Raw genomic sequence first — 27,796 nt, 5'->3', positions numbered from 1 at the left:
GACACTGGTGGAAGATGTGTGCACGCCAGTGGGGGGTGTGGCAGGGCTGTTGTATACATGAGAGTATCACTAACAGTATTCTAAATCATGATACTTCAATAAAAATGTAAATGAAAAGGAAAGGACCAGATCAAAAACGTAAAATAATGTATTTGATGAAGCAGAAACTTTATATTTAAAAAATCTAGAGCCTTGTTAAAAAGATATGTAATCTTTAATAATAATAATAATACTCTTTTTAATAAAGGTAAAGGCCCTTCCGTTGATCATCGATTTGCTCGAGCGGGCCCAGTAATGTCTCCATTGGAGACTTTGTTGTTACTGTGTCTGGCATATCGAATACTCTCGGTAGTTTGCCGGGCTCTCCGAGAGGGGCGGAGGAATCGAACTCGGGTCAGCCATGTTGGCCGCTTGTAAGGCGAACACCCTACCCGCTGTGCTATCGCTCCAGCCACTCTTTTTAATAATAATAATAATCTTTTTAATAATAATCTTTTTAATAATTGGTGTGAAAAAAGGGGAAATACTTTTCATGAAGTGCTTCTGCATATCAACATATATTGATTTTCTCCAGAAAAGTGTTTGCACTTGGGGCACCATTTTGCTTAAAGAATGATTGCCAAAATATGCTTATTTAGACTTAGGTATTAGACAGGCATGTCTTCCAGTGCAAATGAAATGACCGTCATTTTAAGGAAAATAACTGACAGGCTTTGTTGACAGTGATAAAATTCTCAGTGGTGGAGGGTCTTGTAAACTTTGGTGGTGGAGTAAGTGTAGTAACCTTTTACATCAAAACAGCAAACATTAATTCTGTTTTAACCATATTATCTTAACTACAATAAAATAAAAAATTAAAAAAAATAAATTGCGCTGGAGAGGTAGTACAGCATGTAGAGTGCCTTCCTTGCATTTGTCTGATGCAGGTTCAACACCAGATACACCATGTGGTCCCCCGAGCCCAACTAGGACTGATTCCTGAATGCAGAACTGGGGGTAAGGCCTGAGCACTACAAGTGACATCCCCAAACAACAACAAAAGTTGAATTTTGGAAAGCATGTTATTGCCTCTATGTACTTGACAGCTTTTCAGTATTTAGAGGAATATATGCCCTCCCCCAACCCTCAATTGAGAGATGTTGATATAGGTTTTAGGTGTATAATATGATGAATAAACATTTTTTGTTTTGTTTTTATTGAGATATCATTGACCTATCACATTATATAAGGTTTTTTTTTCCCTCAAATTTTTATTAGTGAAACACCATGAGGTACAGTTGTAGACTTACAAATTTTTGTGCTTGGGTTTCAGTTATACAATGATTGAATACCCATCCCTCCACCAGTGCCCATTCTCCACCACCACCAGTCCCAGTATCCCTCCCACCCCCCTTCCCCCCATCCCACCCTACCACTGTGGCAAGGCATTCCCTTTTGTTATCTCTCTCCTTTTGAGTGCTGTGGTTTGCAAAAGAGACATCGAGTGACAGTCTTGTTCGGACTATAGTCTACTCTCATCACGCATTTCCCATCCTGAGAGGAACCTCCCAACACCCTTTATTTGGTGCTCCCTTCTCTATCTGAGCTGCCTTTCCCCTAGCATGTGCGGCTATCCTCAAAGCCATGGAGTAATCCTCCTGGTACTTATTTCGGCTGATGAATAAACATTTATGCCACATTTTAGCCAATTGCCCATTTATTTGAAAGTATAAATGACTTAGTTACTTCATTTAACACATATTGATTAACTGAATGTAAACTGAGTGCAGGTACTTTGCTCTAAGATCAAAGTTTTATAGGTCTTTTTCTGTTTTATATAATGAAATGAGAAAAATAGCAACAATGAGTATTTTCCCCACAATATTTTGGACCACACACAGCAGTGCTCAGGACTTACTCGTGTCTCTGTGCTTAGGGATCAGTATTGCTGGTGCTCAGTGGACCATATGTGGTGTTAGGAATTGAATTGTGGTTATTCATCTGCATGGCACTGTCTCTGTGCCACAAAACAAAATTTTTACTTCTCTTTTTGTTTCTGGTGTCAAAATGATATTTCTTATATTAGGGTTTGTTTTAAAAAATAATTTTTGTCTTAATGACAAATTTGTCACTTCTCTTAACCTATATAGTATTGGGGAACATTTTACTGGTTTGTGGAAAATTCTAGTGTAGACATTCCTTTGGCATTTGTTGGAAAGGGATTTGACCTTTAGATATGACATTCTAAATCCACCAGTACAATCAGCTATTTTATACTGCTCTAGTTATCAACTTTGTGAGTTCTCTGGATTCCCTGTTTATTTGGCAGTTTGTTCTTTATCAGTAAGGAAAAGAGTGAAAGGAAAAAAATAAGGCAAAACTAAAAAACAAGCAAACTAACTGGTAGAATTTGGCTGATGTCAGATGTTTGAGTCGATAGAGAACAATGAGGGAGAAACATACATTTTTATTCCCCTCCCCCCTCTACTAGTTGGGGATCCCAGATCATGCCTAGTCAGGGTTTCCTAGGCATCTACAAGACAATGAGGCTCAAACTCATGACCTCAGACTTGTCCTGGGAACTCTGTGAGTCACTGAACCATCTTGAAGATCTTTTTTTTCTGGTGCTCTGTAACAGCAGAGCAGTCAGGATCTTCTTGGTGTGTGTGAACAGAATGAGGGATTTAAACTCTCAACTTGGTGCTTGTCAGACAAGTGCTGTAAGCCACTGAATGGTTTCCTAGATCTCTTGAGTGATCATGGAATCTCAAAGTCAAATTATAGTTTCAGTTTCCAAGTTCTTAATAGAAACTGCTAATAAGTGTACAATACATAAGTTTTAATTTGAATTATTCTATTTAAATACCATAGTGGTTTAGATGGTAGAGCAAGTGGGAAATGATGATTCTAAACATCAGCTTCACAGAATCAGTTATTTTCATAGTTTATGATTTAGAAAAGGAAAACAGAGATATAAGCAAGTGCCATCGAACATTGCATGAAGGATCTTTGATGCTATAGTGCCTAACAGAATAGGGATGAAGTGGAAAATTGTACAGTAAGTCCCTGGAATGAAAAAGACCCAGAGGCAAAAGCAGATTTTTGCGAGGGAAGGGTGTGAGGAGTTTTCTCAAGCAGTTCTCCAAGAGTCCGGGAGCCACTCCTCATTATAACCAATTCCTCAGGCTTGCCAGTTGAGACTTTGGGCCTGGAAATAGGATATTGTTCTAGCTGTGCTGTGCTAGAGGTCGCCAAGGCTACACCCAGTAGTGCTGGTGGTGGTGGTGGGGGGTTTGGAATGAGGTGCCAGACAAGGAATTCACTTAGTTCACTCCAGCACTTTGAACTATCTCTGAAGCCCCAACACTATCCTCTCCTAATCTCCCCTCTGCCTTCTTATTTAATATTATTATTATTACTTTTTATTTTTATTGACTCACCGTGAAATACAGTTACAAAGCTTACATGTTTCGGTTGAGTCATACAGTGATCGAACACCCATCCCTCCATCAGTGCACATTTTCCACCACCAGTGTCCTCAGTATTACCCGCCCCCCCCCCCCCCCCCCGCATTCCTACCTTCCCCCTGCCTCTATGGCAGACAATTTCCCCGATACTCTCTCTCTACTTTTGGAAATTATGGTTTGCAATATAGACACTGAGAGGCTATCACATTTGGTCCGTCATCTACTTTGAGCACACATCTCCCATCCCAAACGATCCCTCCAACCATCATTGACTTAGTGATTCTTTCTCTATTACAGCTGCCGACTCCCTCAGCTCATGAGGCAGGCTTCCAACTATGGAGCAGTATTCCTGGCCCTTGTGTCTACTGTCCTTGAGTGTCCATCTCATATTTGCTCGAGCTGGCCCAGTAACGTCTCCATTGGAGACTTTGTTGTTACTGTGTTTGGCATATCGAATACTCTCGGTAGCTTGCCGGGCTCTCCGAGAGGGGCGGAGGAATTGAACTCGGGTCAGCCATGTTGGCCGCTTGTAAGGTGAAAGCCCTACCGCTGTGCTATCGCTTCAGCCCCATATTATGTTATTTTATATTCCACAAATGAGTGCAGTCATTCTGTGTCTGTCCCTCTCTTTCTGACTCATTTCACTTAGTATGGTAGTCTCCATGACCATCCACTTATAAGCAAATTTCATGACTTCGTCTTTCCTAACAGCTGCATAGTATTCCATTATGTAGATGTACCAATTTTTTTTTTAACCAGTCATCTGTTCTTAGGCACTTGGATTGTTTCCAGATTCTGGCTATTGCAAAGAGTGCTGCAATGAACATACATGTGCAGATGTCATTTCTACTGTGCTTTTTTGTACCCTCAGGATATATTCCCAGAAGTGGTATTGTCTCTGCCTTTTTAAATGTTAGTGTTAATAAGTGTTAGTAAGTGTTAGTGCAAGAGATTCCTGTGGGATATGGAGATGAAGCAGAAGTTAGGTGGCTTCTGGATGTAAAACTTGAGACACTTTGCTTATAAATTTGGATTTTATTCAAAGGATTCACAAGTTTTATGGATTGGTGGGATGGTGACCATTATATGAGTTGGTGATAGGAATTAAAGGAATTTTGTATGATGTGGTTAAAAAACAGACACCAAATATGACAAAGTTAAGCATATGTATTTACTTATTATCAGATTGTAAAGGCTCTTTTTAAATATTTGGTGGCATTTCCATAGTTATTTAACTACTAAATTCGTTTGAAGGGGAATGCTCTTATTTTTAAGAACATGGTTTGGGAAAACCTGCAATACGCAATGGGGAAGCTTCAAAAAGTTTTAAGCAGGAAATTAGAGACAGATATTCAATTTAATTCTACTCTCAACAAAGATTGATACTGCTCAATGAGAATCGTTTAATCAATATTTTTTAAATGCTATTTTTTAAGTCATGTACTTAGATATTCTGGGAGGCTAGAAAGATGCATGAGATATCTGACATTAAAAATAATACATTGATTACTATAACTGTTTTCTGTGCAATTATTTGAGTAATGGAAATACATAAGTGAAGGGTGGAAGATTAACTTAAAGAACGATAGTTTCCTTTATTTTTATTTTTTATTTTTTATTAGTGAGACACCATGAGGTACAGTTGTAGACTTACAAATTTTTGTGCTTGGGTTTCAGTTATACAATGATCAGATACCCATCCCTCCACCAGTGCCCATTTTTCACCATCACGGCTCCCAGTATCCCTCCCACCCCCCCACCCCCCCCATCCCACCCTGCCTCTGTGGCAGGGCATTCCCTTTTGTTCTCTCTCTCTCCTTTTGGGTGTTGTGGTTTGCAGAAGAGGCATTGACTGGCAATCGTGTTTGGTCTATAGTCTACTTTCAGCATGCTTCTCGATTTCTTTCTAAGCGCCGATTCAACACATTTATTTTTATTGCAATATCTGTGGTTTATATCATTGTTCGTACTGTAGGAGCGAAGTTCACACCTCATCCAGTGCAAGTTATTGCGCTATACCCTCCACCCTTGGTTCCCCCATCTCATCTCCTCCTGCATAACCTCAGCTCTGCAGCTGGAACCCATGGTTTATTTGTTTGTTTGTTTGTTTGTTTGTTTCTTTGCCTTAAACAGGTTGTGCAAAGAATTCTTTTCTCAGAGATAGTCAGCACTCAGAACTCTGTTATCAGATGAGAATTGTTTTTGACTAGAGTGTGTGATCAGATAACACAGGGAGCATGATGGGGGGAAAAGCTGCCAAGTTGAAACTTCCATTCTGCTTGGCAAGGGGAAAGAGCTGCAGGTTTGCTTGGCTCACAGCATGTCTTTTATGAACGTTTTGAAACTTTGGTAGATTTACGTGGAGTCAGTTACAGGCCTCTTTAGTACATATTCTAAAGGTCGTATCCAAGGAATTTAGAGAAAGGTTTGAAAGGTGAGAAAGGGAAGTTGTGTCTGGTGGGATGGAAGAATAAAACCTAGAAATACAAGTATATCTCTAACTTGTCGATTCTTTAGCAGTCTGCTTTTTCCAATCAGTGTCAAGGGAGAAAATCTTCAAATAATTCAAATAAGTGTTTAGAGCAGGTCAGTCGATCAGAAGGCTTTTTATTGCTGATCACGTGTTGTTTAAGAACACTGGCCCAGGAGATTGATGCCGTGGCTTCAAATCTGTTAAATAATGCAGTCCAATTACTTAAATTCCTGTTCACTACTAACTGTAAGATTTTGGATAAATCAGTTTTTCTGTGCCTCAGTCTTTACATCTAAAAACAGTAAAATGATGATGTACTATACTCATAAGTTCACAAGGATTAAAGAGGCTTACAAATGTGGTGTGCTTTGAATAGTATCTAGCACATGCCAAGACTTTCATCAGTTGTTAAATAAGGATACATTTATCCTGCCATTTCAGTTAAGATAATTCAGTGTGGTGATGCATCAGAGTAGTGGATTCCCTGACTTCCCAAAAGTTCTGTCTTTGGAGAATGATTTACTAGCTCTTAGCAGTATTGGTTTTAAATGGGCTATTAGAGCATTTTTATTTATATAGTTTAAAACTGTAGCAAATATCACTTAATCACTTAACTTCCCGTTAGTCGGCAATTTGCTCGAGTGGGCGCCAGTAACGTCTCCATTTGTCCCTGTCGCGTGCTAGTGTAGCCCAATGGCATCTGTTCGCTCTGGGAACATGAAGAGCCTCAAACCGATCCTTCATGATCTTCACGAAGAAGTCGGACCATCTGGTAGGTGGGCGGCCACGCGGTCTTTTGACATCCCGTGGAATCCAGTCAGTAACAGCTCTAGTCCAGCAGTCGTCTTTAAATCTCATTACGTGACCAGCCCATCTGATTTTTGACACCTTGGCAAATGAGACAGCGTCCCTGATTCTTGATCGTCGACAGATGTCGGAACTCCGAATTTTTTCTCTCATTTGAGTGAAACGTGATATTCCAAGCATAGCTCTTTCTATTCTTCTTTGGGAGACCTGAATAGCGTTCTCATCCTGTTTGCGTAGGGTCCAGGTCTCTGAGGCATATGTTAATGCAGGAAGAACAGTGGAATCAAAGAGATGTGCCCGGAGCCGGAGGTTCTTCGTCCTCTTAGCTATTTCTTCGACATTCTTGAAGGCGTTACAAGCCGCTCTCTTCCTCCTGCACAGCTCTGGTTCCAGGTCATTTGTCATGTTGACTTCTCAACCTAGGTACACATAGCTGTTGCATTCGGAGATGGTCGTTCCGTTGAGAGTGAATGGGGCATCAGGAACGAGGCTGTTTCTCATAAACATTGTCTTCGTAAGATTCAGCTGTAGTCCTACCTTTCCACACTCACGGTCAAAGTCGGCCATCATTTGTGCCGCTTGGCTGATGTTTGGTGTTATTAAAACAATGTCATCAGCAAAACGGAGGTGGTGTAGTTGCCGACCATCTATCTTCACTCCCATTCCTTCCCATTCCAGTCATCGCATGATGTTCTCGAGGGTGGCACTGAAGAGTTTCGGTGAAATGGCATCACCCTGCCGAACCTCTCTCTTGAGATCAATGATTACTTCTTTGTAGAATGGTGAGATCCTAGTAGTGAATCCGCAATACAGCTCACGGAGGATCTTGATGTATTGGGCTTGAATGCCCTGATTGGCTAGGGCTTCAATGACCGCTTCCGTCTCAACAGAATCAAAGGCCTTCTTTAAATCAATGAACGTTAGACAGAGCGGCATCTTGAATTCCCGAGAAACCTCAATGAGCTTGGTTATTGTGTGGATATGGTCGATGGTGCTGAATCCTTTGCGGAACCTGGCTTGCTCACATGGTTGTCCTTCATCTAGTGTTCTGCCAATCCTATTTAGGATGACTCGAGTGAACAACTTGTAGATGACAGACAGTAGGCAGATCGGGCGATTGTTGCCAATGTCATGGATGTCTCCCTTCTTGAACAGTAGTACGGTCCTGCTGGTTTTCCACTGGGACGGAACCTTGCATTCAGACAGGTAGCATGTGAAGAGCCGAGCCAGTGTATTGATGAGTACTGACGGCAGGTTCTTCAGGTGTTCAGGTCTGACCTTGTCTGGGCTGGGTGCTGTTCGTCTCTTTACCGATGAAATGGCGTGTCGGATTTCGGAAGGGAGAACATTGGGAAAGACATATCCACCCTGTGGAATTTGGTATGTCGGCAAGTGGACATGGCTATCGAAGAGATTTGAGTAGAAGTCATGGATAATCTTCTCCATTGCCGTTCTGGAGGATGTGATGGATCCATCAGGATGTTGGAGGGTAGTCATCTTGGTCTTGTAGTTGGCGAAGGACAGGCGGGCGTTACGAATACTTTTCCCGGCTTCTGCCACATCTACCAGCACTGCTGCTCTTCTCTCTTTGAGGTCTTCCTTGATCGCATCTCTGCACTGCTTTGCGAGCTCGGACGTTAGCTGCGGTTGCCTGAGGCATGCGCCAAACCACGTTGGTGAATTAGCTCAAGAGTTTTTGAAGACAGGCGTTTTTTTTGTGGCTATCTCTCTCTTGGCGTTCCTCGCACAATCATGGAGGTGCTGAACCAGTCGATCGTATTCCTCGTCAATGTTGTCAACAATGGCATCTTCTTCCCGTGTTGCCACAATAGTGTCAAAGAGCTCCCAGTTGGTGGTCGTTCTGGGAGTTCTCTTTTTAAACTTTGCAGCCCTTTCTCCCGGCTCTGTGAAGTAGAATTTTGCATGAAGGAGACGGTGGTCCGATCCTGTTCAGAATTTTGGGACAACAGCGACATCAGTCAGGCAAAACCGTCGATTGAATATGATGTGGTCTATTTCATTGTGGAATCGTCCACCGGGAGACTCCCATGTCCAGCGTTTAGATTCTGCCTTCTGGAACTGTGAGTTACCATGAATGGTCTTGGTAGACATGATGAACTCAGACAGTCTCTCACCCTGTTCGTTCCATTCTAAGCCATGGGTCACGATGTGAAGTTCTTCAGCTGATCTTCTTGGTCCTATCTTGGCATTAAAATCACCCACAATGATCTTGTAGAAGGTGTGGTCTTCTTTATAGAACTTCTCCAGCTCCATGTAGAACTTCTCAATTTCTCTTTCATCATAATGAGATACTGGTGCGTAGACAATGAAGATAGAAACTGCCAGCAGTGAGCCACATCAATTCAAATGTAAACGTCCGATTCGGGTTGTTAGGCATTCGAATGAATCAATGCTCATGGCCAAGTTTATGTTGACAAGGACACCAACGCCTCTGACACCTCTTTTATCGCATGTTCCGAGGAACAATTCTTCTCCAGTGTCAAAAACGGCATGGTGAGATTCGTGCCTTCTTGTCTCGATCAGACCAATGATGTTGTACTTGATCATTCGCGCTTGTACCATCAGGTCCTCAATGGATGCATCTGATGCTAGTGTACGTGCATTGAAAGTACAGGCGATCATTTTTGTCTTCCTTCGTTGTGGCAGCCTAGTTCGGCCTTGAGATTTTATCGGCCTCTCCTTTCTCATCCTTCTCAGTGCTGCCTTGTCGGTGAAGCCTTCAGGGTCAGGTGAATGAGACCAGTTGTAATTACTGGTTTTGGCGTATTGAATACACAACGGATAGCTTGCCAGGCTCTTCCGTGCGGGCGGAATACTCTCGGCAGCTTGCCAGTCTTTCCGAGAGGGATAGAGGCTTTTGGGGTGACCTCTAATCGCCCTTATAGGTGTTACCATATTTGAACCCTATCAAATATGGTACGGCAATTCCGGAAGATGGGTATTTAGTGTCTTATGATGTGTCCGGAACGCGTCCTGGAGTGTGGCGGTGGCTGGGTAGTGGAGGTAGTGTTGGTAGTGAAGTTCTGCCAGTGGGGTATTTATCTGGTCCCAGTAGGGGTAGGGTGGGTCTTCTGTGTGCAGTCCGATCCCCGGGTCTCTAGTGGTTGGTTGAAGCAGACAGGGCAGTGTAGGGTGGGGCTCCTGATTAGAATCCCTTTGTCACCTGTGGTTGGTGGGAGCAAGCAGAGTATCTCTCTCCCTGGGTCCGTTGAGCCTGGAGTCCAAGGTCTCAGAGAATTCCGCTTATCTTGTTCTGTGGGTCTCCAGTCGTGCGTGAGTCTTGGCCGGAGCTGCCACGCGGGTCCGGAAAGCGTCCTGGAGTGTGGCGGCGGCTGGGTAGTGGAGGTAGTGTAGACCGTCGTGAGACAGGTTAGTTTTACCCTACTGATGATGTGTTGTTGCCATGGTAATCCTGCTCAGTACAGAGGAACTGCAGGTTCAGACATTTGGTGTATGTGCTTGGCTGAGGAGCCAATGGGGTGAAGCTACCATCTGTGGGATTATGACTGAACGCCTCTAAGTCAGAATCCCACCCAGGCAGAATGATACGGCAGCGCGGCGGCAGCCTCGGTGGGCCCCGGCTAGCCGGTCCCTCGCTCGTCTGGCCAGCGGGCCGCGCCTTCGCCGGCGCATCCCCCGCTGCGCGTCTGGACCGGGGTCCGGTGCGGAGAGGCGCTCGTCTCGGGAACCGGGGCGCGGCCGGAAAGGCGGCCGCCCCCTCGTCCGTCACGCAACGCACGTTGGTGGGGCACCTGGTGCTAAACCATTCCTAGACAACCTGCTTCTGGGTCAGGGTTTCCTATGAAGCTCCCTCGCTGCGATCTATTGAAAGTCAGTAGCAAATATATTTGTATTTAATAGATAAAATTTACTGATACATATATTATGTATCAAGTTGTTCATGTGCTTTATACCAATTTAACATATTTTATTGTTAGTTTAGAGTTGGGAAACAAAGTCTCTTATGGTAGCCAATTTGCCCAAAATCACACAGCTAGCCTAGAGCAGGGCCAGGGTTCAAAGCTGGCAGTTTGACTTAGAGCTCTTACACATCCACTGGGGATCCAATTTCAGATAACTGTATCCTGTTTTCTAAAATCACTTTGCCAAACTATTTTATTTTATTTCTTGCAAATGTAAATTAAGTGGAAACAGTTAAAAAAAAAGTTTTTTTTTTGTTAATTTTTCTTTTTGGGTTGGAGCCATAGCAGAGCAGGAGGGCATTTGCTTTGCCCGCAGCCAATCTGGGTTTGATTCCTCCTTCTCTCTTGGAGAGCCTGGCAAGCTACCGAGAGTATCACACTCACACGACAGAGCCTGGCAAGCTCCCCATGGCGTATTTGATATGCCAAAAAACAGTAACAACAAGTCTCACAATGGAGACGTTACTGGTGCCCACTCTAGCAAATCGATGAACAACAGGAGGACAGTGCTACAGTGCTAATTTTTCTCTTCTGGAGAGTCTTCCCTCCCATTGTCATAGGTTAGAGAAAATAGCAACTGTGATTGTTTTGTTTAGTATGAGAACATGCGTTTAATCTCATTGAGATATCCACTGCACATGTCTTTTTTTTAGACCTCTTTTACACTTTATATCTCAGCCAATTTTTTTAGGGTAGTTTATGAGTAATGCCAGTTTGCATGTATTTAGAAAAATTACATGCTTCACAAGCCTTTAAACAATTAAGGTTATATGAAGTCTTAACCTATAAAACATGACTTTGGAAGGATTTTAAAATGGAAATTATTGGGACAAATCATGCTTTCTGAAGATGTCTTTAAAAGTAATCACTCTCTTAGTTGCTCTACTTTGGTGACAGCATGGCACTTTTTGGGGTTTGTTTTTTAAGAAAACCGGGCAAAACTAATTTGCCACTAGATGGAGCACTGGCCATTTGGGTAGAAATAAATACCGTGCAGTTCAGACGTTAAATCACACAGTCATACCACGCCGAAGGAACCCCGGTATTTGAGGCCCTCAGCTTTTAATTGTAGAATGCATCTTTGTTCTTTACTTGACCTATAGAGTGACATCACTCCCTTTCTTCCTGTGCGCTGGCTTTGACATAAGCCAGATGGCTGTGGCCATCGGTAGGCGCGCAGGCTGCCTGGTACAGCAGTTGATGAAACAGAAGAGGAAGACATTTATGGTCAGCTTTGGGAGCACAGTGAGACTGCAGCTTGGCTAAGTAATTACATTTACCGTGCACACTTTATTTCTTGAGGATGAAGGTCACAAGAAAGAAATACATTTTTATTTATAGTGTTGTGAGTTACAGACCTTTGATCTTTTATTAGTCAGTAGTCTGCTCCAAAGGAATGCTCTCTTTTCCCTGCTCTGCAGTCACTCGTGAAAATGACATGTTTATTTATGTTTAATGGTTCTTTCAGGCTGGGCATTCTGATACTTACCTTCCCTCTTCCTCCCTTTTGTCTCCAGTTAGTAACACAAAAATGTTTTAGTTTTGTAGTGAGTTTAGTTTGGAGAAGTCAGAGTTCAGGCATGTTAATACAAACAGATTTCTGTCAGATATACTCCAGAGTGAGTTGGTAAAATAGATTACTGTTTATTATGTGTTTGTTCTTAAAGGAGGTCAGGAAAGTCCAGGAACAGACTTTTATTTCGAGGGAGACGAGGGTCAGGAAGTGAACAAGATATTAATTTTACATCCAGTTTTGGAGATGGAGTGCTTAAGGTCACTTGCAATGTTAATTTTAAGTAAAATATTACAGATTCTTATTATAGCATTTCCATCTTCTTTTGAAATTGTTTTTATCAATTAAAATTTTTATAAACATTAAAGAAAATCTAAGTTTTTCACTGAACTTAACGTTCTCATGATTTTTCAGATTAATCTGTTAATAATTCTGTTTTATTTTTTATTTACAAAAGCTTTAAATTATACTCTAGCCTTTTAAAGGTTAGTTTACTATTATTAATATAAGTGATATTGATATGATAGATAAAATCAAATGAAAGCTCATATTATGCTTGCTTCAAATATAATACTTTTTTTCCCTAAAGTGAACTCTTCTAGTTACCGTTATTATTTAGCTTTCTAATTTTTTAAAATGAAACAAAGGAAATCTTCTAGTGTTAGAACACTTTAGTCTTCTTCAGGGAAAGAAATTTGCAAAATTTTTTGAAGAGAGAATGATATAAAGAAAGTATGTGACTTTATATTCAGATTAAACAAGAGTTTTGTAGACTTTTTCCTCTGGCTATATGTTTCATGTCTTTGGCCCCTTTCAACTTTGATTTTCTCAAATATGTATTGGGGGATAATACCTACTTCATAGGTTTATTGTAAGAATTAAATGATGCAGTGTTTATGTTAGGTCCTGGACAAGTTCTGTCAAATTCATTAAATGACAATTCCTTTCAACTATTTAAAACTTCATCGCTTTCCTCAGCTTCTTACAAAATATGTTCACAGAGTACATTGCAATTTTTATGTGCATGCTAGTCATAAAATAGAAAAAAAGCCTGGGTTAAAAGTGAGTCACCATCTGAAAAGTAGGTATTTAAAATTTGTTAGCATTATGTGTGTGTTCAGTCCTTGATAAAACTGTAAACATCAATTGTGCGATGAATGTGTTTAACATGTGTGATGTTTTAATTTTTTTTTGTTTTCTTTTTTCTCTTACTCAGCTCTTGCCCCGTACTTTGCCTTTGGTTTTGTTGGTGAAGATATCACAGTGATGTCTGCATTCAACCTGCTGCATCTGGTGACAAAGAGCCAGCCGGTGGCCCTACGAGCTTGTGGGCTGCCCTCAGGTTGCTGCTGCTTCTACTATACTTAGTAAGGGCCCTGGTCAGAATGGGTGTTTCTGCTGCAGGAAATGGCACACCATCATGCTTTGCTAAATTTCATTTTTTTTCACTTGGAGCCTTACCTGAAGACGGAAATTGGTTATAAATCATTCTACTTTGAGCAACATTCATTTTCAAAGTTTTGACAATCTTGGAAAGTGTTGCCCAGTTTCCTTGTTCAGTTTATGATGGTCACTAATATTTCCTGATGTCTTCTCATTAATTCCCATTACACACCTGAAAACCATAAAGTTCATAAGTTCCCAGTAGTCTTTGTAAGAAACTGGCCCCAAGTCACACAAAATAAGACACTTATCTTAGAAATGACAGAAATGCATTTCACTCCACATGTGATAATCCCTTTAGGAAAAAAATAGTTAAAATGAACCACGTTAGTCTATATGGTTAAAAAAGAGACATTCAGCTTAACACTGATCGAATGTGGTTGACACTTGGACAGCATGAGTTTGAACTCTGTGGGTTCACTTATCTGGGATTTTAAAAAATGTTGTAAGCAGATTCTGTAAACCTGTGGTATTGATAATTTAGTAGAGGCTTACTATTTCTTTTTCTTATGCTTTTAGTCAACAGTGGGCTATTTTTAATTTGGGATGAATCAAAGTTAATATGCACTGGAGGTGGGGGAGTAGGGAAGTATTGATACTACTAGCCCTTGAGTTGTCCAGTAATCAGCAGTAAACAACCAGTGTACTTGTGTCTGTACATGTAAAGACACAGAGTTACTGGTTCTTAAATTAGAACCATTAATCTTAAAAACTGATTTTAAGCAAATGAAACATGTAAGTCCACAATTATATTTTATGCTTGTATCTCTAGTTTAATATTTTAATTTTATTATGTAAATATTGACCTCTTATTGTCTAGTTCTCACTCTCAGAGAACCCAGCAGGCTACCGAGAGTCTCCTGCCCGCATATATGCCTGATTGGAAACACCTGTAAAGGTGATTAGAGGCTGCCCTCAAAGCCTCCATCCCTCTCGGAGAGCCTGGCAAGCTACCGAGATTATCCTGCCCACATGGCAGTGCCTGACATGCTACCTGTGGCGTATTCAATATGCCAAAAACAGTAACAATGATGGTCCTCATTCCCCTGACCCTGAAAGAGCCCCCAATATGCCATTGGGCTACACTAGCACGTGACAGGGATGAATGGAGACATTACTGGTGCCCGCTCAAGCAAATTGATGAACAACGAGGTGATAGTAATAGTGATAATGATAGAGATATTATGTGAATCACATGGCCAGATATTTCTATGAGCATAATTGTTGGTATTTATATTTTTATGACTTTACATGAGTCTCTGCCATTTTTTTTTTGGCCTTACCTGGTGGTGCTCTGGGACTACATCTGGCTCTGTGCTTGGGGGTCTCTCCTGGTACTCAGGGACCATGGATTAAACCCAGGACTTCAGCATGCAAAACAGGTGCTAAGCACATTAAGCTATCTCTTTCACCCATATATGCTTATTTTGTATAGAGGAGGGCTTTTTAAACTTTTTCAATTCACGACCCCTTTGCCCAAGATATTTTTATCTGACCACGGGTACGTAGGTATGTAAAATCGGTGTATACAAATGAGATATTTACTGATAATAAATCATAAAGGAATTTTATAAATTTATAGAACAAATTATAATTAGGTGATGCCCTATGGAACTCTGACTCACATTTAAAAAGCTAGGGTATAGGGAATTTAACTCCAGCCTGTTGAGTTTTGGGTATTAGTGTCAGGCATTGTTTGAGGCACTAGGGACAGAATGATAAACAAGATGAATCCTATTTTTTTTCCCTAGCTGCAGTACTGCCAGAGTATAGCTATGCTGGGTGTCACTAGAGCCACCCCAGCAATGCTTAGGAGATCATGTTGGGGATTAAACTCAAGGCTCTGTGTATGCCAGGTATGAAGTCCAACCCTCTCAGATATCTCCCCAGCCCAAGCCAATTTCTTAAGCAACTTCAAGGTGTCAGGATAGGCCTTTATGAGAACCACTGGTTCTTATGGTGATGATACTAGATAAAAATAGATTTGCGTATGAGATGCTAGAGGAATTCAGATAAGGATGGTCCTAGATCTTTGCTTAGGGGAAGACATTTTGTTGGGAGAGAGGGTTTTTGAGGTTTAAGAATGTCAAGAGTGCTTTCTTAGGATTTGTGCTTGAGCTGAATCCCAGTCTTTGAGCAGCAATAGCCAGGTGTCCAAATGGGAGGAAAGATTTCTAATATCTGAAACAGTATGGCAAAAACATGAAGGTCTGCTATGTTTAGAAAAGTGAAGGCTATTTAAAATGGTTAGTTTGTGTGAGTAAAATAAATTGAAAGTGGTGTAGAAGGAACGTACCCAGATCATGAAGAGCCTCATGTGATATCTTAAGACATTTATGTATTGGGGAAGGGATGGAGAGGGGAATAATGTAACTTGATGTGCATTTTGTGAGCACTGTTGATTTACTGTGTGATAAAGTGCTGGTTCCAGATGTTTCTGTGAGAAGGCTGTGTTGCCAAACTGATTAGAAGGGAGACTAGGACATTTACCCTTAAGTATATTTGAAAAGTAAATAAGTTACTAGTATTTTTATTATTTTTATTTTTATTTTTTTTTTTGCTTTTTGGGTCATACCCAGCGATGCTCAGGGGTTACTCATGGCTCTGCACTCAGGAATTACTCCTGGCGGTGCTCGGGGAACCATGTGGGTAGTCAGGGATTAAACCTGGGTCAGCTGTGTGCAAGACAAATGCCCTACTATCACTCCGGCCCCAATGTCTTTTTTTTTAATTTTTGATTTTAGAAAGATGTTATGCCTCTTTGTGGTAACTTTAGAGGCTAATGAAACTTGATACTTGGGTGCAGCAGCCCACTTCTCTACACCCTTGCCTCCTCTATCCCTGCAGTCTCTGCACTGCACCAGAGTGTATTGGAGGAGTCGAGGCTGGAGGGAGTCAAAAGGTGAGAGCCTTAACAGTGGCCAGCAGAGTCAGTTTGGAAAGACAAGGGAGTGGAGTTGAGATTCAGGTTGCAGATCAGCCAAGGTTTATCTGCCACATTGTAGATGGGGGCAGCAGTGTAATGTGTGTGTCATGTGGAACATTTCCCCAGCTGTGTTAATACCATAGCAGCTGGAACCTGAACTTAATTTAGTTTGTACATAACTATATTTTCCACTAAACACTCACAGTGTATGAGAACAGTAGCATCGTCCTCCCATTGTTCATCAATTTTCTCGATCGGGCCCCAGTAACTTCTCCATTGTGAGACTTATTGTTAGTGTTTTTGGCATATCGAATATGCCATGGGGAGCTTGCCAGGCTCTGCCATGCGGATGGGATACCCTCGGTAGCTTGCCAGGCTCTCCCAGAGGGGCGGAGGAATCGAACCCAGGTCAGCCACATGCAAGGCAAACACCCTACCCACTGTGGTATGGCTCCTCCCATGAGAACAGTAGTTTTTGTAATAAGAATTTGTCATAAATAGAGAAGGCTAAGCCTATAACTGATGGAATTAAAGGATATTGCAAAGAAACTAATTTCAGATATGTCTTTACAGTTTTGATATTGCAACAGTTCCAAGATAAATTGAGCAAAGCTTGATACTTGATAATTTGTAACAAGTAATCATTGAGGTTGCTTACTTTTTTCCTTTTTAATTTTTTATTGGGGGAGGTGGGTGGTGTTTAGGGCTTAATCCTGCCTCTGTGTTCAAGGATGACTCCTGGTGTGGCTCTGGGAACCATATGTGGTGCCAGGGATTGCATCTGGGTTGGCCACATGCAAGGCAAGCACTTTGCCCACTGTACTATTGCTTCAACATCATGGTCACTTATTTTTTTAAGATATATTGGAGGATTGAGGAAGGAGCCTGGGTGTAAACAAAAGATAACCATTGTAGAATAGCAGTCAAGCACGTGAATTCTGGAGACTGAATTTGAAACTGTCTTTATTGTTCCACTACCTGTGTGACCTGGCTGCCTTGTTTGTTAAAAGGGAACAAATGTAGCAGTTATCTGAAAGGGTAGAAGTGAGAACAGATAGATTAGGATGTGAAAAGTGCTTACAACAGTGGCAGTCCTTGTAGTGAACAGCATATATAAATCTTAAAGTTCACTATAGATATCTATGTCAATATACCTATTATATTTTCCTAGTACAATAGACTTAAACTTTTTTTTTTATCAGTTTACCCATTGGTTTGGGCTTGAGTGATAGCGCAGTGGTAGGGCATTTGCCTTGCACGCAGCTGGCCAGGCTGAGCCGGGTTCAGTTCTTCCGCCCCTCTTGGAGAGCCCGGCAAGCTACCAAGAGTATCTCGCCCTCACGGCAAAGCCTGCCAAGCTACCCATGACGTATTCAATATGCCAAACACAGTAACAACAAGTCTCAAAATGGAGACATTACTGGGCCCGCTCGAGCAAATCGATGAACAATGGGAGGACAGTGCTACCCATTGGTTTACAGTACTACATAAATTTACAATAGGCTTTTAAAAACAATTTAAATATGCCTCATCTTTCATTCAACTGTTTTAACTTTAATGGGCTGGAGCGATAACACAGCAGGTAAGGCATTTGCCTTGCATATGGCTGACCCGGGTGACCCAGGTTCGATTCCTTTGTCCCTCTTGGAGAGCCCAGCAAGCTACTGAGAGTATATCGCCCGCACAGCAAAGCCTGGCAAGCTACCTGTGACATATTCAATATGCCGAACACAGTAATAACAAGTCTCACAATGGAGACATTACTGGGCCCGCTTGAGCAAATCGATGAACAATGGTAGGACAGTGACAGTGACAGTGATTTCAACTTTAATAGGAACCACAAATGCACTTTGTATTTGAGAAATAATAGTCTCAATCTGTTGTTTTGATTTTTTTATTTTACTTATACATTCTGCTCAGTCAGAATCCACGTCCTATAAATATACAACATATTTTTTTATTCATACCATCCAGTACTGATCGAAGCCCAGGGAAACTGTCTTTCTTATTTAGGGCTTATAAACACATTTTAATTTGATAAATGAATCACCTAAATTAGTACTACATAATTCCTTAGTCATTAGAGCACCACTTATTTTTAAAGTGTAATGAAAGTCAGTTTTTCATTATGTTCATATTTTATAAGTTAAATATTAGCAAAATATTTGGCATCTATTTTCTAACAATTTTATCCTTATAAAATGTTGAAGAAATTATATATAACAATAATGAAGTTAACAAAATGTAAAAGTTTGAAGATGAATTTAAAGTGGGAATTCTAGTCTTTATTACTTTTAAAAGTGGGGAGGGAGGAGGCCAAAATTGGATATGAAATAGGAAATTAAGGTGAAAGTTTGAAGTCTTGCTTTAATTTACTGTTCCCTGGTCAAAACCCATTACAACAAAGTCTCTGTAAATCAAAAAGATTTCTGCTCCCTAGCCGGTACTTTACTAATTTTGGGTATTATTCAATACAAAATAATTCCAGAACTAAAAAATAATTGGAACAGGCTCTTGAAATTGATTATAACTGGATTGACCTATATGAAGGTCATATCCCAGAAGAGTGATCTATCTTTTTTTTTTGGCTTTGACTTCCTTTACTTTTTATTTATTTAATAAAGTATAATTTTAATTTAGAGTTTATTAGGTGCATCTGAGTTATGGTTGAGTCATGTTTATAATTAGAGGTCATTTTTCCCCACAAAAATATCTTCCTAGATTCCTAAAAGTTATTTTTTATGTATTTATGTATTAAAAAGAGCACTGAAATAAGAGTCAGAAAGTTTTCACCACAACTCTGTCATTAACTTGTATGACCTGGAACATATCAGTAAACTTCTCAGTCTCTTTATCTGTAAAATAAGGAATTCAAATTAGGTAATCTGTTCAGTCCAGAAATTCTATGATTTTAATAAATGTCATTTGTTTTAACTTTTGACGTTTGCTGAATCAAGTCTTAAAATTCAGTACTAATTAATGGATGGGAATTTACAGAAAAATATGCTTAAGTGTGGTGACAGAAATATTTCCAACACTTAAATATTAGAATTCCTTGACTCTAAATAAAGCCTGAGGTATTATCTAAAGAGGGATTAGAAAGTGCAATTTCATACATAGTTTCGATGCTTGATAAAAATTAAAGTCTAATTGTAGCTTAGACGATATATCTTGGTAGCTTTTGGCCCAGTGAGAGCATTTGTCTAAGTTATACTAATTACAGCGATAAATTATACTTTTTCTCTAGTGCTGTACATGGCAAATTGTTACTATTACTTGACTTTAGGGCATATTTAACAATGTCCATGAATTGGATACTCACATGGCTATTCTTCTTTTGTAAATATCTTGTATAAATATATTTTATCATAATTTTCTTCCATAGAAATTGGAAGTCTTAAAGATAGATATTTTGCCAATGATATTTGCAAATCTTAGAATATCATGTAATATAAACTACAGCTTTTTATGAATGAGTGGAGCATTTTGAAAGTTTTAATGTAGGTAAAATAATTGTGAAAATTATTGAGACTCTTACATGGGAAGATAAAAAGTGAAATTCATAGTTTGACTGTGTTTTGAACATTTTATGTTAAACAATTTCTCTTTAGGGTGTTTTAGGAATGAGTGATATTGTAGCTAAAGATATGAAAGCAAACAAACAGATGACAGGGCCAGAGAGATAGTACAGAGGTTAAGGGCTTGCATTGTCTGTGACCAAATCTGGTTCAATTCCTGACACCACGTACTGTTCTCTGAGCAGAGCAGTGCTGGGAATGGTCTCTGAGTACAGACCAGGAGTGAAATCTGAGCCATACTAGATGTGGTCCAAATATCAAAACCAAGTCAAAACAAAACAACCCCCACCCCCACAGTAATACAGATTCCGTGCTTAAAATACAGAATGAGGATTATTTTTATTTATTTCCTCCCAAACAATTTGAGTTTTGGTGGTAAAGCGTGAAGAGAAGAATTTAATTCATATTATATTTACCAAGTATTAAAAATTCTGTTTCTTTTAATCATTTTATTTGGAACAAATTAATAGTTTGTTATGTTTTAAAGTCTCCAATTTTAAAGAGTAAATACTAGAGATAAGCACAAAACCAACATCTGTGAATAATAAGTACCTCGATTCAAGTTAAAGTTGGCAATAGTTCATTAATAGCATCTGACATATTTTTACCCTTTAAATAGTTGAACTCATCAGTGTACAGTTTACTACTGAATATATTGGATTTTTTTAAACTACCTGTGTAGAACCTGTGTTCTAAAAGAAACTGATTAGTAACTAATCAAGAGGCAAGAGTGATAGGATAGTTGATAGGGCATTTACCTTGCACATATCTGAGCTGGACTCTATCCCCAGCACACCATAGGATTCCCTGAGCACCGCTAGGAGTCATTCCTGATCACACAGCCAAAAATAAGTACTGAGCACAGTTAGGGTGGTCACCAAAAGAAACAAAACAAAACAAACAAACAAACTAAAAAGGATCAAAATACTGTGTTTCTGATTTCTGTTTTGATATTTCTGAGACTACATAGGGAATTGTGTACCATGGATTCACAGCTCTCTTCTCCAACATTCATGCCAACTCACCCAACTCCTTTAATTACATTGAAAATGGGCTAGAGCTATGGTTCATTGAGTGGAGCACTTGTTTTGCACGCAGATGACCCAGTTCAATTTCTGGCACTATATACAGTAACTCAAGCTCTGCCGTGGGTGCTTCCTGAACTCAGAGCTAGGGTAAGCCCTGTGCACAGCCAGATGTGGCCCCAAACCAAACCAAACCAAACCAAACCAAACCAAACCAAACCAATCGCCCCAACAAATCAAAATGATTTGGGTGGACTGGGGAAATTGTATGGGACTGAAAGAATTTGCCTTGCATGTAGTTAACCTCAGTTTGCTCTCTGGCACCAATTGGTCCTCTGAGCATAGGAAGGAGTGACCTCTGAGAACCATTGGGTATGGCCTCCCAACTTTAAAAACACTCAATGTAAACCAAAATCAAGAAAATTTCAGAAAGAATTTTATTTTAAAAGAAAGAAGCATTGGACAGAACAGATGGTACGAGAGGTCTCTGACCCTGGTTCAAATCCCCAGCACTACATAAGGTCCCCTGAGCCAAGAAACAGTAGTGACCCAAGCCCCTCCATCACCTCCACCAATAAATAAATGAATAAATAAATGTTTTAAAAGAAAGCACATTTTTGAGTGGAACTGTTCCCTGGGTACATTCAGGAGAAGACTTGGGCACGATTTGTGTTGCCCCTAAAATCTCCCATACAAAAGACACCCCAAACACAAACTTTCATTCATAATTTACAAAAGTTTGCAATTAATTAATTGAATGATATCCATTTTTCCCAGTAGATGGCACTAGATTTACATTCTTTCACTGTAAGAAAGGTTACTGATGCCATTAGCACATAGGTACATTGTGAAAACTTAAACAAAAGTATGTATAGAATATCCAGTTAAGAACATATGGATTTACAAACCACAATTTTTTTTTGCTTATATTATGTTCAAACAGTATTTGTAGAGTGCAAAACCTTTTTCCATTTTCAGTAGGGTTCCATTTCCCTTAGGCTTGGACATCTCTTTCTTACAAAGTGTAGACTTTCTATAAACTAAAACAAGTTTTCATAAATTAACTTATCTTATATCCAAAATAGATGATTTAACAGTAATTTACAGTTTTATATGCAACTAAATTTTCTTCAGCAGACCACCCAGGAATTAAGGAAAATTTCACATTTAGTTTAGCTATGTTTTGAATTTTATAGACTTCTTAAAATACTATTAGTATAAAATGTTGACTGTTAAGTATGGATTGTTTTTGCATGGATTAAAATATTTGGGGGGGATTAAGAAAAAATACATTTGAAATGTTGATTTTTTAGTACTCTAATGCAAATATATATATATTTTTTCTTAACATATTTTAGTAGTTATATAATACAATAAAATCTTAATGTTGAAAATGTTGTGTATAATGTCTAATTTTTATGTAAATTTTAGGAATATTTGAATACCAGTCTAAATTGATATTGAGCAATATATCTGTATGAATAAGGTGTTGGGCATATGGTTTGTTGAATGTGAATTTGATTATTTTATGTTAATGTGGATAAATTTTCCATTCATAAATGAATCATAAAATATATAATAAAATTTAGTTACTCTAGAGGTAAAATGGGTATGAGCATAAGCTACAAACTCTTTTCTGATAAATTTAATATATAATAGCACAAAAATATATTATGGGTTCTGAAAACTCAGTACATGCCAGACTATAATAAGACTGTCCTGACTTTGGGAGAAACATAGAGAAACTAGGTTTTCGTTATCTAAGCCTGTTCACATTCATAGAGTTGATCATAGAAGTATTTATTAAAATACATATGGGTATTTTGCTCATAAAATGAGCCACCTTTTGCTCTCAACATATGTGTTTAATCATCTAATCAAGCATGTAAGACAGTTCAGTTATAAAGAACAAATATTGAAACTTGCCATCTTATTACTATTGATAAAAAGACAGATTGGAAGCTTTATTTATATTTACTAGTTTTTTCTCCTACCAACTTGCTTAATGGCCCTAGGGAATCTGTTTTTTACCTTTCATTCCTTTTCTTCACCTATTAACTGGATGCCATATAACTTTTATCTTTTTGTAAAAATTTTACAATTGCACATATTCCTCAGGTGTTAACATTATCTGACATTTTCCAGAAATTTATTCCATGCAATTTTAATCCATGAGAGAATCCATGGGAGAATAAGATTTAAACTTTTTTTAAAAAGGAGGCCTGACATCAGTAGATCTTGGTTTGCTCAGCAAAAATTTCTATTACAGGAAAAATCTTAGTTCCTACAAAGCGAGCCTTAGAAAGGGAGAGGCATTTTGTCTGTTTTGTTTATTACTACATCTCAGCAAATAGAATTGTCTGTCACATATTAGTCATTTAGTAAGCATTTGTTCAGCAAATAAATAGTTGCTACCTTATGTATCAAAGTAGTGTCACATTGCAAGTAAGATGATTTCTGTTTTTAAGGAATAATTCCAGTGAGAAAGATTGCTGGATACTTTGGGTCCAAGTTTGGCTCTCTGTGGAATGAAGCAACATATATTTGATATTATCATGAATCTTTGTAAACACCCCTTCCTCTGCTTTACAAGAGTTGAAGCCAGAAGTATTGTGTTTCCTGCTAGAATGGCAGGCTATGTTCTTGGAATAAGATTGGAAATGTTAGTTTTTCCAATATTAACAAATTTGAGAAAGGGAAGCAGTGATAGTTATAGGAGAAGTTAACTCTAAGGGGATAACAGGTGGAGGTGGGAATGGACTGTGGCTACTAGTGAACAGACTCAAGAGAGAAATGTAATGAACGAATAATGGAAGGTGGGAAGCTGCAGACAGACAGCCTGGCTCTCTAATCAGCCAGGTGTGTGACCATATTTAGTAACTCTTTTAGAGCCTGATTTTCTTCTCCCCACCCCACCCTACTTTATTTAAGCACCTTGGTTTACAAAGTTGTTCATGATGATTTGAGTTGTTCATGAGGAATTGAATATTCCAGCATCAATACTACCATCACCATTGTCACCTTCCCTCCATCATTGTCTCCGTTTTCTCAACCACCCCTCAAATCTACCCCCACAGCAGGCTAACAGTAATTATTTTATGTTGCTTCAGACACAGTAACAACAAAGTCTCCAATGGAGACGTTACTGGGCCCGCTCGAGCAAATCGATGATCAACGGGAGGGCCTTTACTTTACTTAATTATCCCTAAATGGCTTTGAATGATTAAAAAATGATTCCATAGAGAAAAATTTGTGGAAATTCTTGTGTATCACCCTGAGCACATTAAGACCTTGCCCGTGTGTTTAACTAGATGTTGTTGAAAGCTAACCTTTCTGTTTTAATGTTTTTACTAGTTGAGATTGGCTGGCTTCTATGTTACATTCCATGCATCTACTACTGTGTTGTTAGTGTTGTAGATACTGGAGATGTGTGGTCACATTTGTGGCCACATGCTTCAGAAAAAAACCCAAAATTCTTAATTGAGGGCCTGGTTTTCTTATGAATGCTGGTTCATAAGAAATAATGATAGACAATGATGAACTGGAACTAGTTCATCATTTCTCAAGAAAGAAACACTAAGTTGCCTGTAAAATTGATGCCATCATCAAACTGCGAAACTTTGCATACCATATTACAATTTTTTTGTCTTTTTGGCGATGCACAGGGGATACTCCTGGCTCTGCACTCAGGAATCACTCCTGGCGGTGCTCGGGGGACCCTATGGGATGCTGGGAATCAAACCTGGGTCGGCCGCGTGCAAGGCAAACACCCTACCCACTGTGCTATCACTCCAGCCCCACAATATTATAATTTTCTAAGATAGAATGTTTTTTAATTTTATCACCTTAGTGTTTTAAATGCATCTTCAAATTCATTGTGATGTGTTGAGGAGACAGCTCAAAAGACTAGAGTGCATAGTTTTGCATGTGGGAGGTGTGGGTTTAATTTCTGGTACTGTAGTTCCTTGAGCAATGCTTCAAGCAAGCACTGAGCATTTAGCTGGGAGTAGCCCTTCAACACTATCTAATGTGGCCAAACAAAAACCACTGTGAGGGCAATGGAGATACATGCTCAGGGATCAGAGATACATGCCTCGCATATTCAAGGATGGATGCCCAATATTTGATACTGCTGGTTGTGGCCCTGGTGACCCCCAGCACTGATGGCCACATCATCAAACTGTCTGGCCTGCTTGAGCAAGTGTCTCTGGAAGTGATCCCTGAACTCTATGGCACTGTTTGGGAGCCATTTCCTGGAAAAAGAATAGAAATTATAATAAAGTATTATATCATTTGATTTGCAACATTACATTTTCCCCCAGGGCAACATAAAATAATGGTGTCTCCAAAACACAGTGTATATATATATATATATATATATATATATATATATATATATCACTTGATACTTATGAATTTACTCGAGCGGGTGCCAGTAACATCTCCATTCATCCCTGTTGCATGCTAGCGTAGCCCAATAGCATCTGCTCGTTCTAGGAACATGCAGAGCCTCAAACCGATCATTCAGGGTCTTGACGAAGAAGTCTGGCCATCTTGTAGGTGGGCATCCACGTGATCTTTTGACGTCCCGTGGAATTCAGTCAGTAATGGCTCTAGTCCAGCGGTCATCTTTAAACCTCATTACATGTCCAGCCCATCTGATTTTTGATGCCTTGGCAAATGAGACAGCATCCCTGATTCTTGAGCGTTGATGGAGATCAGAACTCCGGATTCTATCTCTCATTTGAGTGACGCGTATTATAATTATATATATATTATAATGAACACCAGCAAAAGTTCCTGAAAACATCTTCATTTGGAAGCCCATGTAACCTAGATTTTCTTAAATGATAATATCTGGGTTGACTTTTTCTCATCCACTAAGAAGAATAGTAGTTTTTTTCAGGGCCAGTGTTCTGTAAAACATTTGGTAAGGGTTAGACTTGTAAATCACATAGCCAAAGCCATTAAATAAATAGAATAGTCAAAATATTTGACTATGGAATTATAGGGTGGTAATAAAAGTTCAGAGTATTACTGTACAAAAACAAAATTTAAGACATATAGAAAAAATTGACTTATCTGTTATGCGCAAGTCTAGTTCAACTTCTTTTTTTGGGTTCTATTCTTTTGGGTGGCCTCCCAGAGAGGCCACCCTTCTATACTTAGCCTTACTGTGTGAGCTGGTGGTTCAAAGCTCAGGCTCCACCAGACGGCCACATTGTGCTACCCCCAGGCTCTGTGGTGTTGGAATACATTGGTGGTGCTCAAAGGACCAAACCTGTGATCAAATTTGGCACCCCCTCCCTCTGCGAGGTGTGAGCTTCAGTCCTTTGAGTCATCTCTCTGTCTCTATTGATAAGTTTTTAAACTAAATTTAAGAAACATAGCCGAAGGCAGCATTATTTGGAAAAAATACTTTAGGAATAAAATTTAAGTAGCTGCAATTAAAGTGGAGAGTTGAATACATATTTAAATACATCATATACTTAATGCTTACTCTTGACTCGGTATATTGCCCACTATGATGCATATTTCTAAAATATGTATGTTTACTGTTGCTCAAGGAGATAGTGAATAATTAAGGAAAAGCCTATGCTTTCCTCAGTCATTGTAAAGTAAAGTAAAGTAAAGGCCCTCCCGTTGATCATCGATTTGCTCGAGCAGGCCCAGTAACGTCTCCATTGGAGATTTTGTTGTTACTGTGTCTGGCATATCGAATACGTCATGGGGAGCTTGCCAGACTCTCGGTAGCTTGCCGGGCTCTCCGAGAGGGGCGGAGGGATCAAACTCCGGTCGGCCATGTTGGCTGCGTGCAAGGCAAACGCCCTACTGCTGTGCTATCGCTCCAGCCCTTGGGGTGATAAAAATTAGTATAACGTTTTTTAAATACTTGTTTTCCTCCAGTTTTTCAGATTTTGGGGGTAATTTAGGGATTCAGATTTTGTTCTGCATTGGCAATTACAGACTTGTTTCCTGCTCATTGTTCTTACTTAGATTTTTAATTTGATTTGTGTTATTACAACAATTTTAGAAATGTACAAAATTGATATTTTAGACAGTTAAAGTTTTATTTTCTTTTTGATGAAGCATAATAAATGTAACATTTTATTTCTGCATGATAACCTAAGGTGGACTCGTTGCATCTTTCTTATGGAGGGTTACCTCTCATCTCCCGTGCAGTTTGTGCTCTTAGGGAGGATGGGAGAGAAAGCTATTTTTGCAAGTCTTTTTGATTGCATGAGAAATGTAGAATGGAAATGAGCCTGTCTGTTTTTAATTTTTTTTCTTTATGGGCTATGATGTTCTAGTGAAGACCCATACTGGAAAAAAAATTAAAAACAGGGAACTCCAACTTTGTCAGACATTTCATATGCAATCAGATAGACTTGAAGTTAAGTGACTTTCTCTTCCACTATTGTCACTTGATGATGGCAGTCCCTTTAGAAAGTTTTTTTTTTTTTTGCTCATTTGCTTTGCAAGCAAGAAAATGCACTTTTGGATCAAGACATGTTTTAAATGTTCTCCTAACCTCTAGACTTTATGGTCTGCATTATATAAAAACCATTGCTCTTGGTTTTTGCATTACACTTTGAAGATTTGATAAGTATATTTTAGTTTTTTTGATACTTAAAGCATGC

At 39.4% G+C, this 27,796-nt stretch overlaps 1 protein-coding gene across 1 annotated transcript in view; it reads left to right on the top strand.

The window, feature by feature from the left end:
* The window catches only part of MSRB3 (methionine sulfoxide reductase B3), a 203,598-nt gene that overhangs the window by 32,461 nt on the left and 143,341 nt on the right, over nt 1-27,796 (top strand). The window contains exon 2 of the mRNA XM_056130757.1: nt 13,400-13,525. Coding sequence (XP_055986732.1) covers nt 13,450-13,525 — 76 coding nt within the window. The 5' untranslated portion in view covers nt 13,400-13,449. The remainder of the gene's footprint in view (nt 1-13,399; nt 13,526-27,796) is intronic.

This window comes from Sorex fumeus, unplaced genomic scaffold, assembly GCF_029834395.1.
Source record: "Sorex fumeus unplaced genomic scaffold, SorFum_2.1 ptg000081l, whole genome shotgun sequence".
Taxonomy (NCBI): Eukaryota; Metazoa; Chordata; class Mammalia; order Eulipotyphla; family Soricidae; genus Sorex; species Sorex fumeus.
This window is presented reverse-complemented; position numbering and strand designations above follow the sequence as displayed.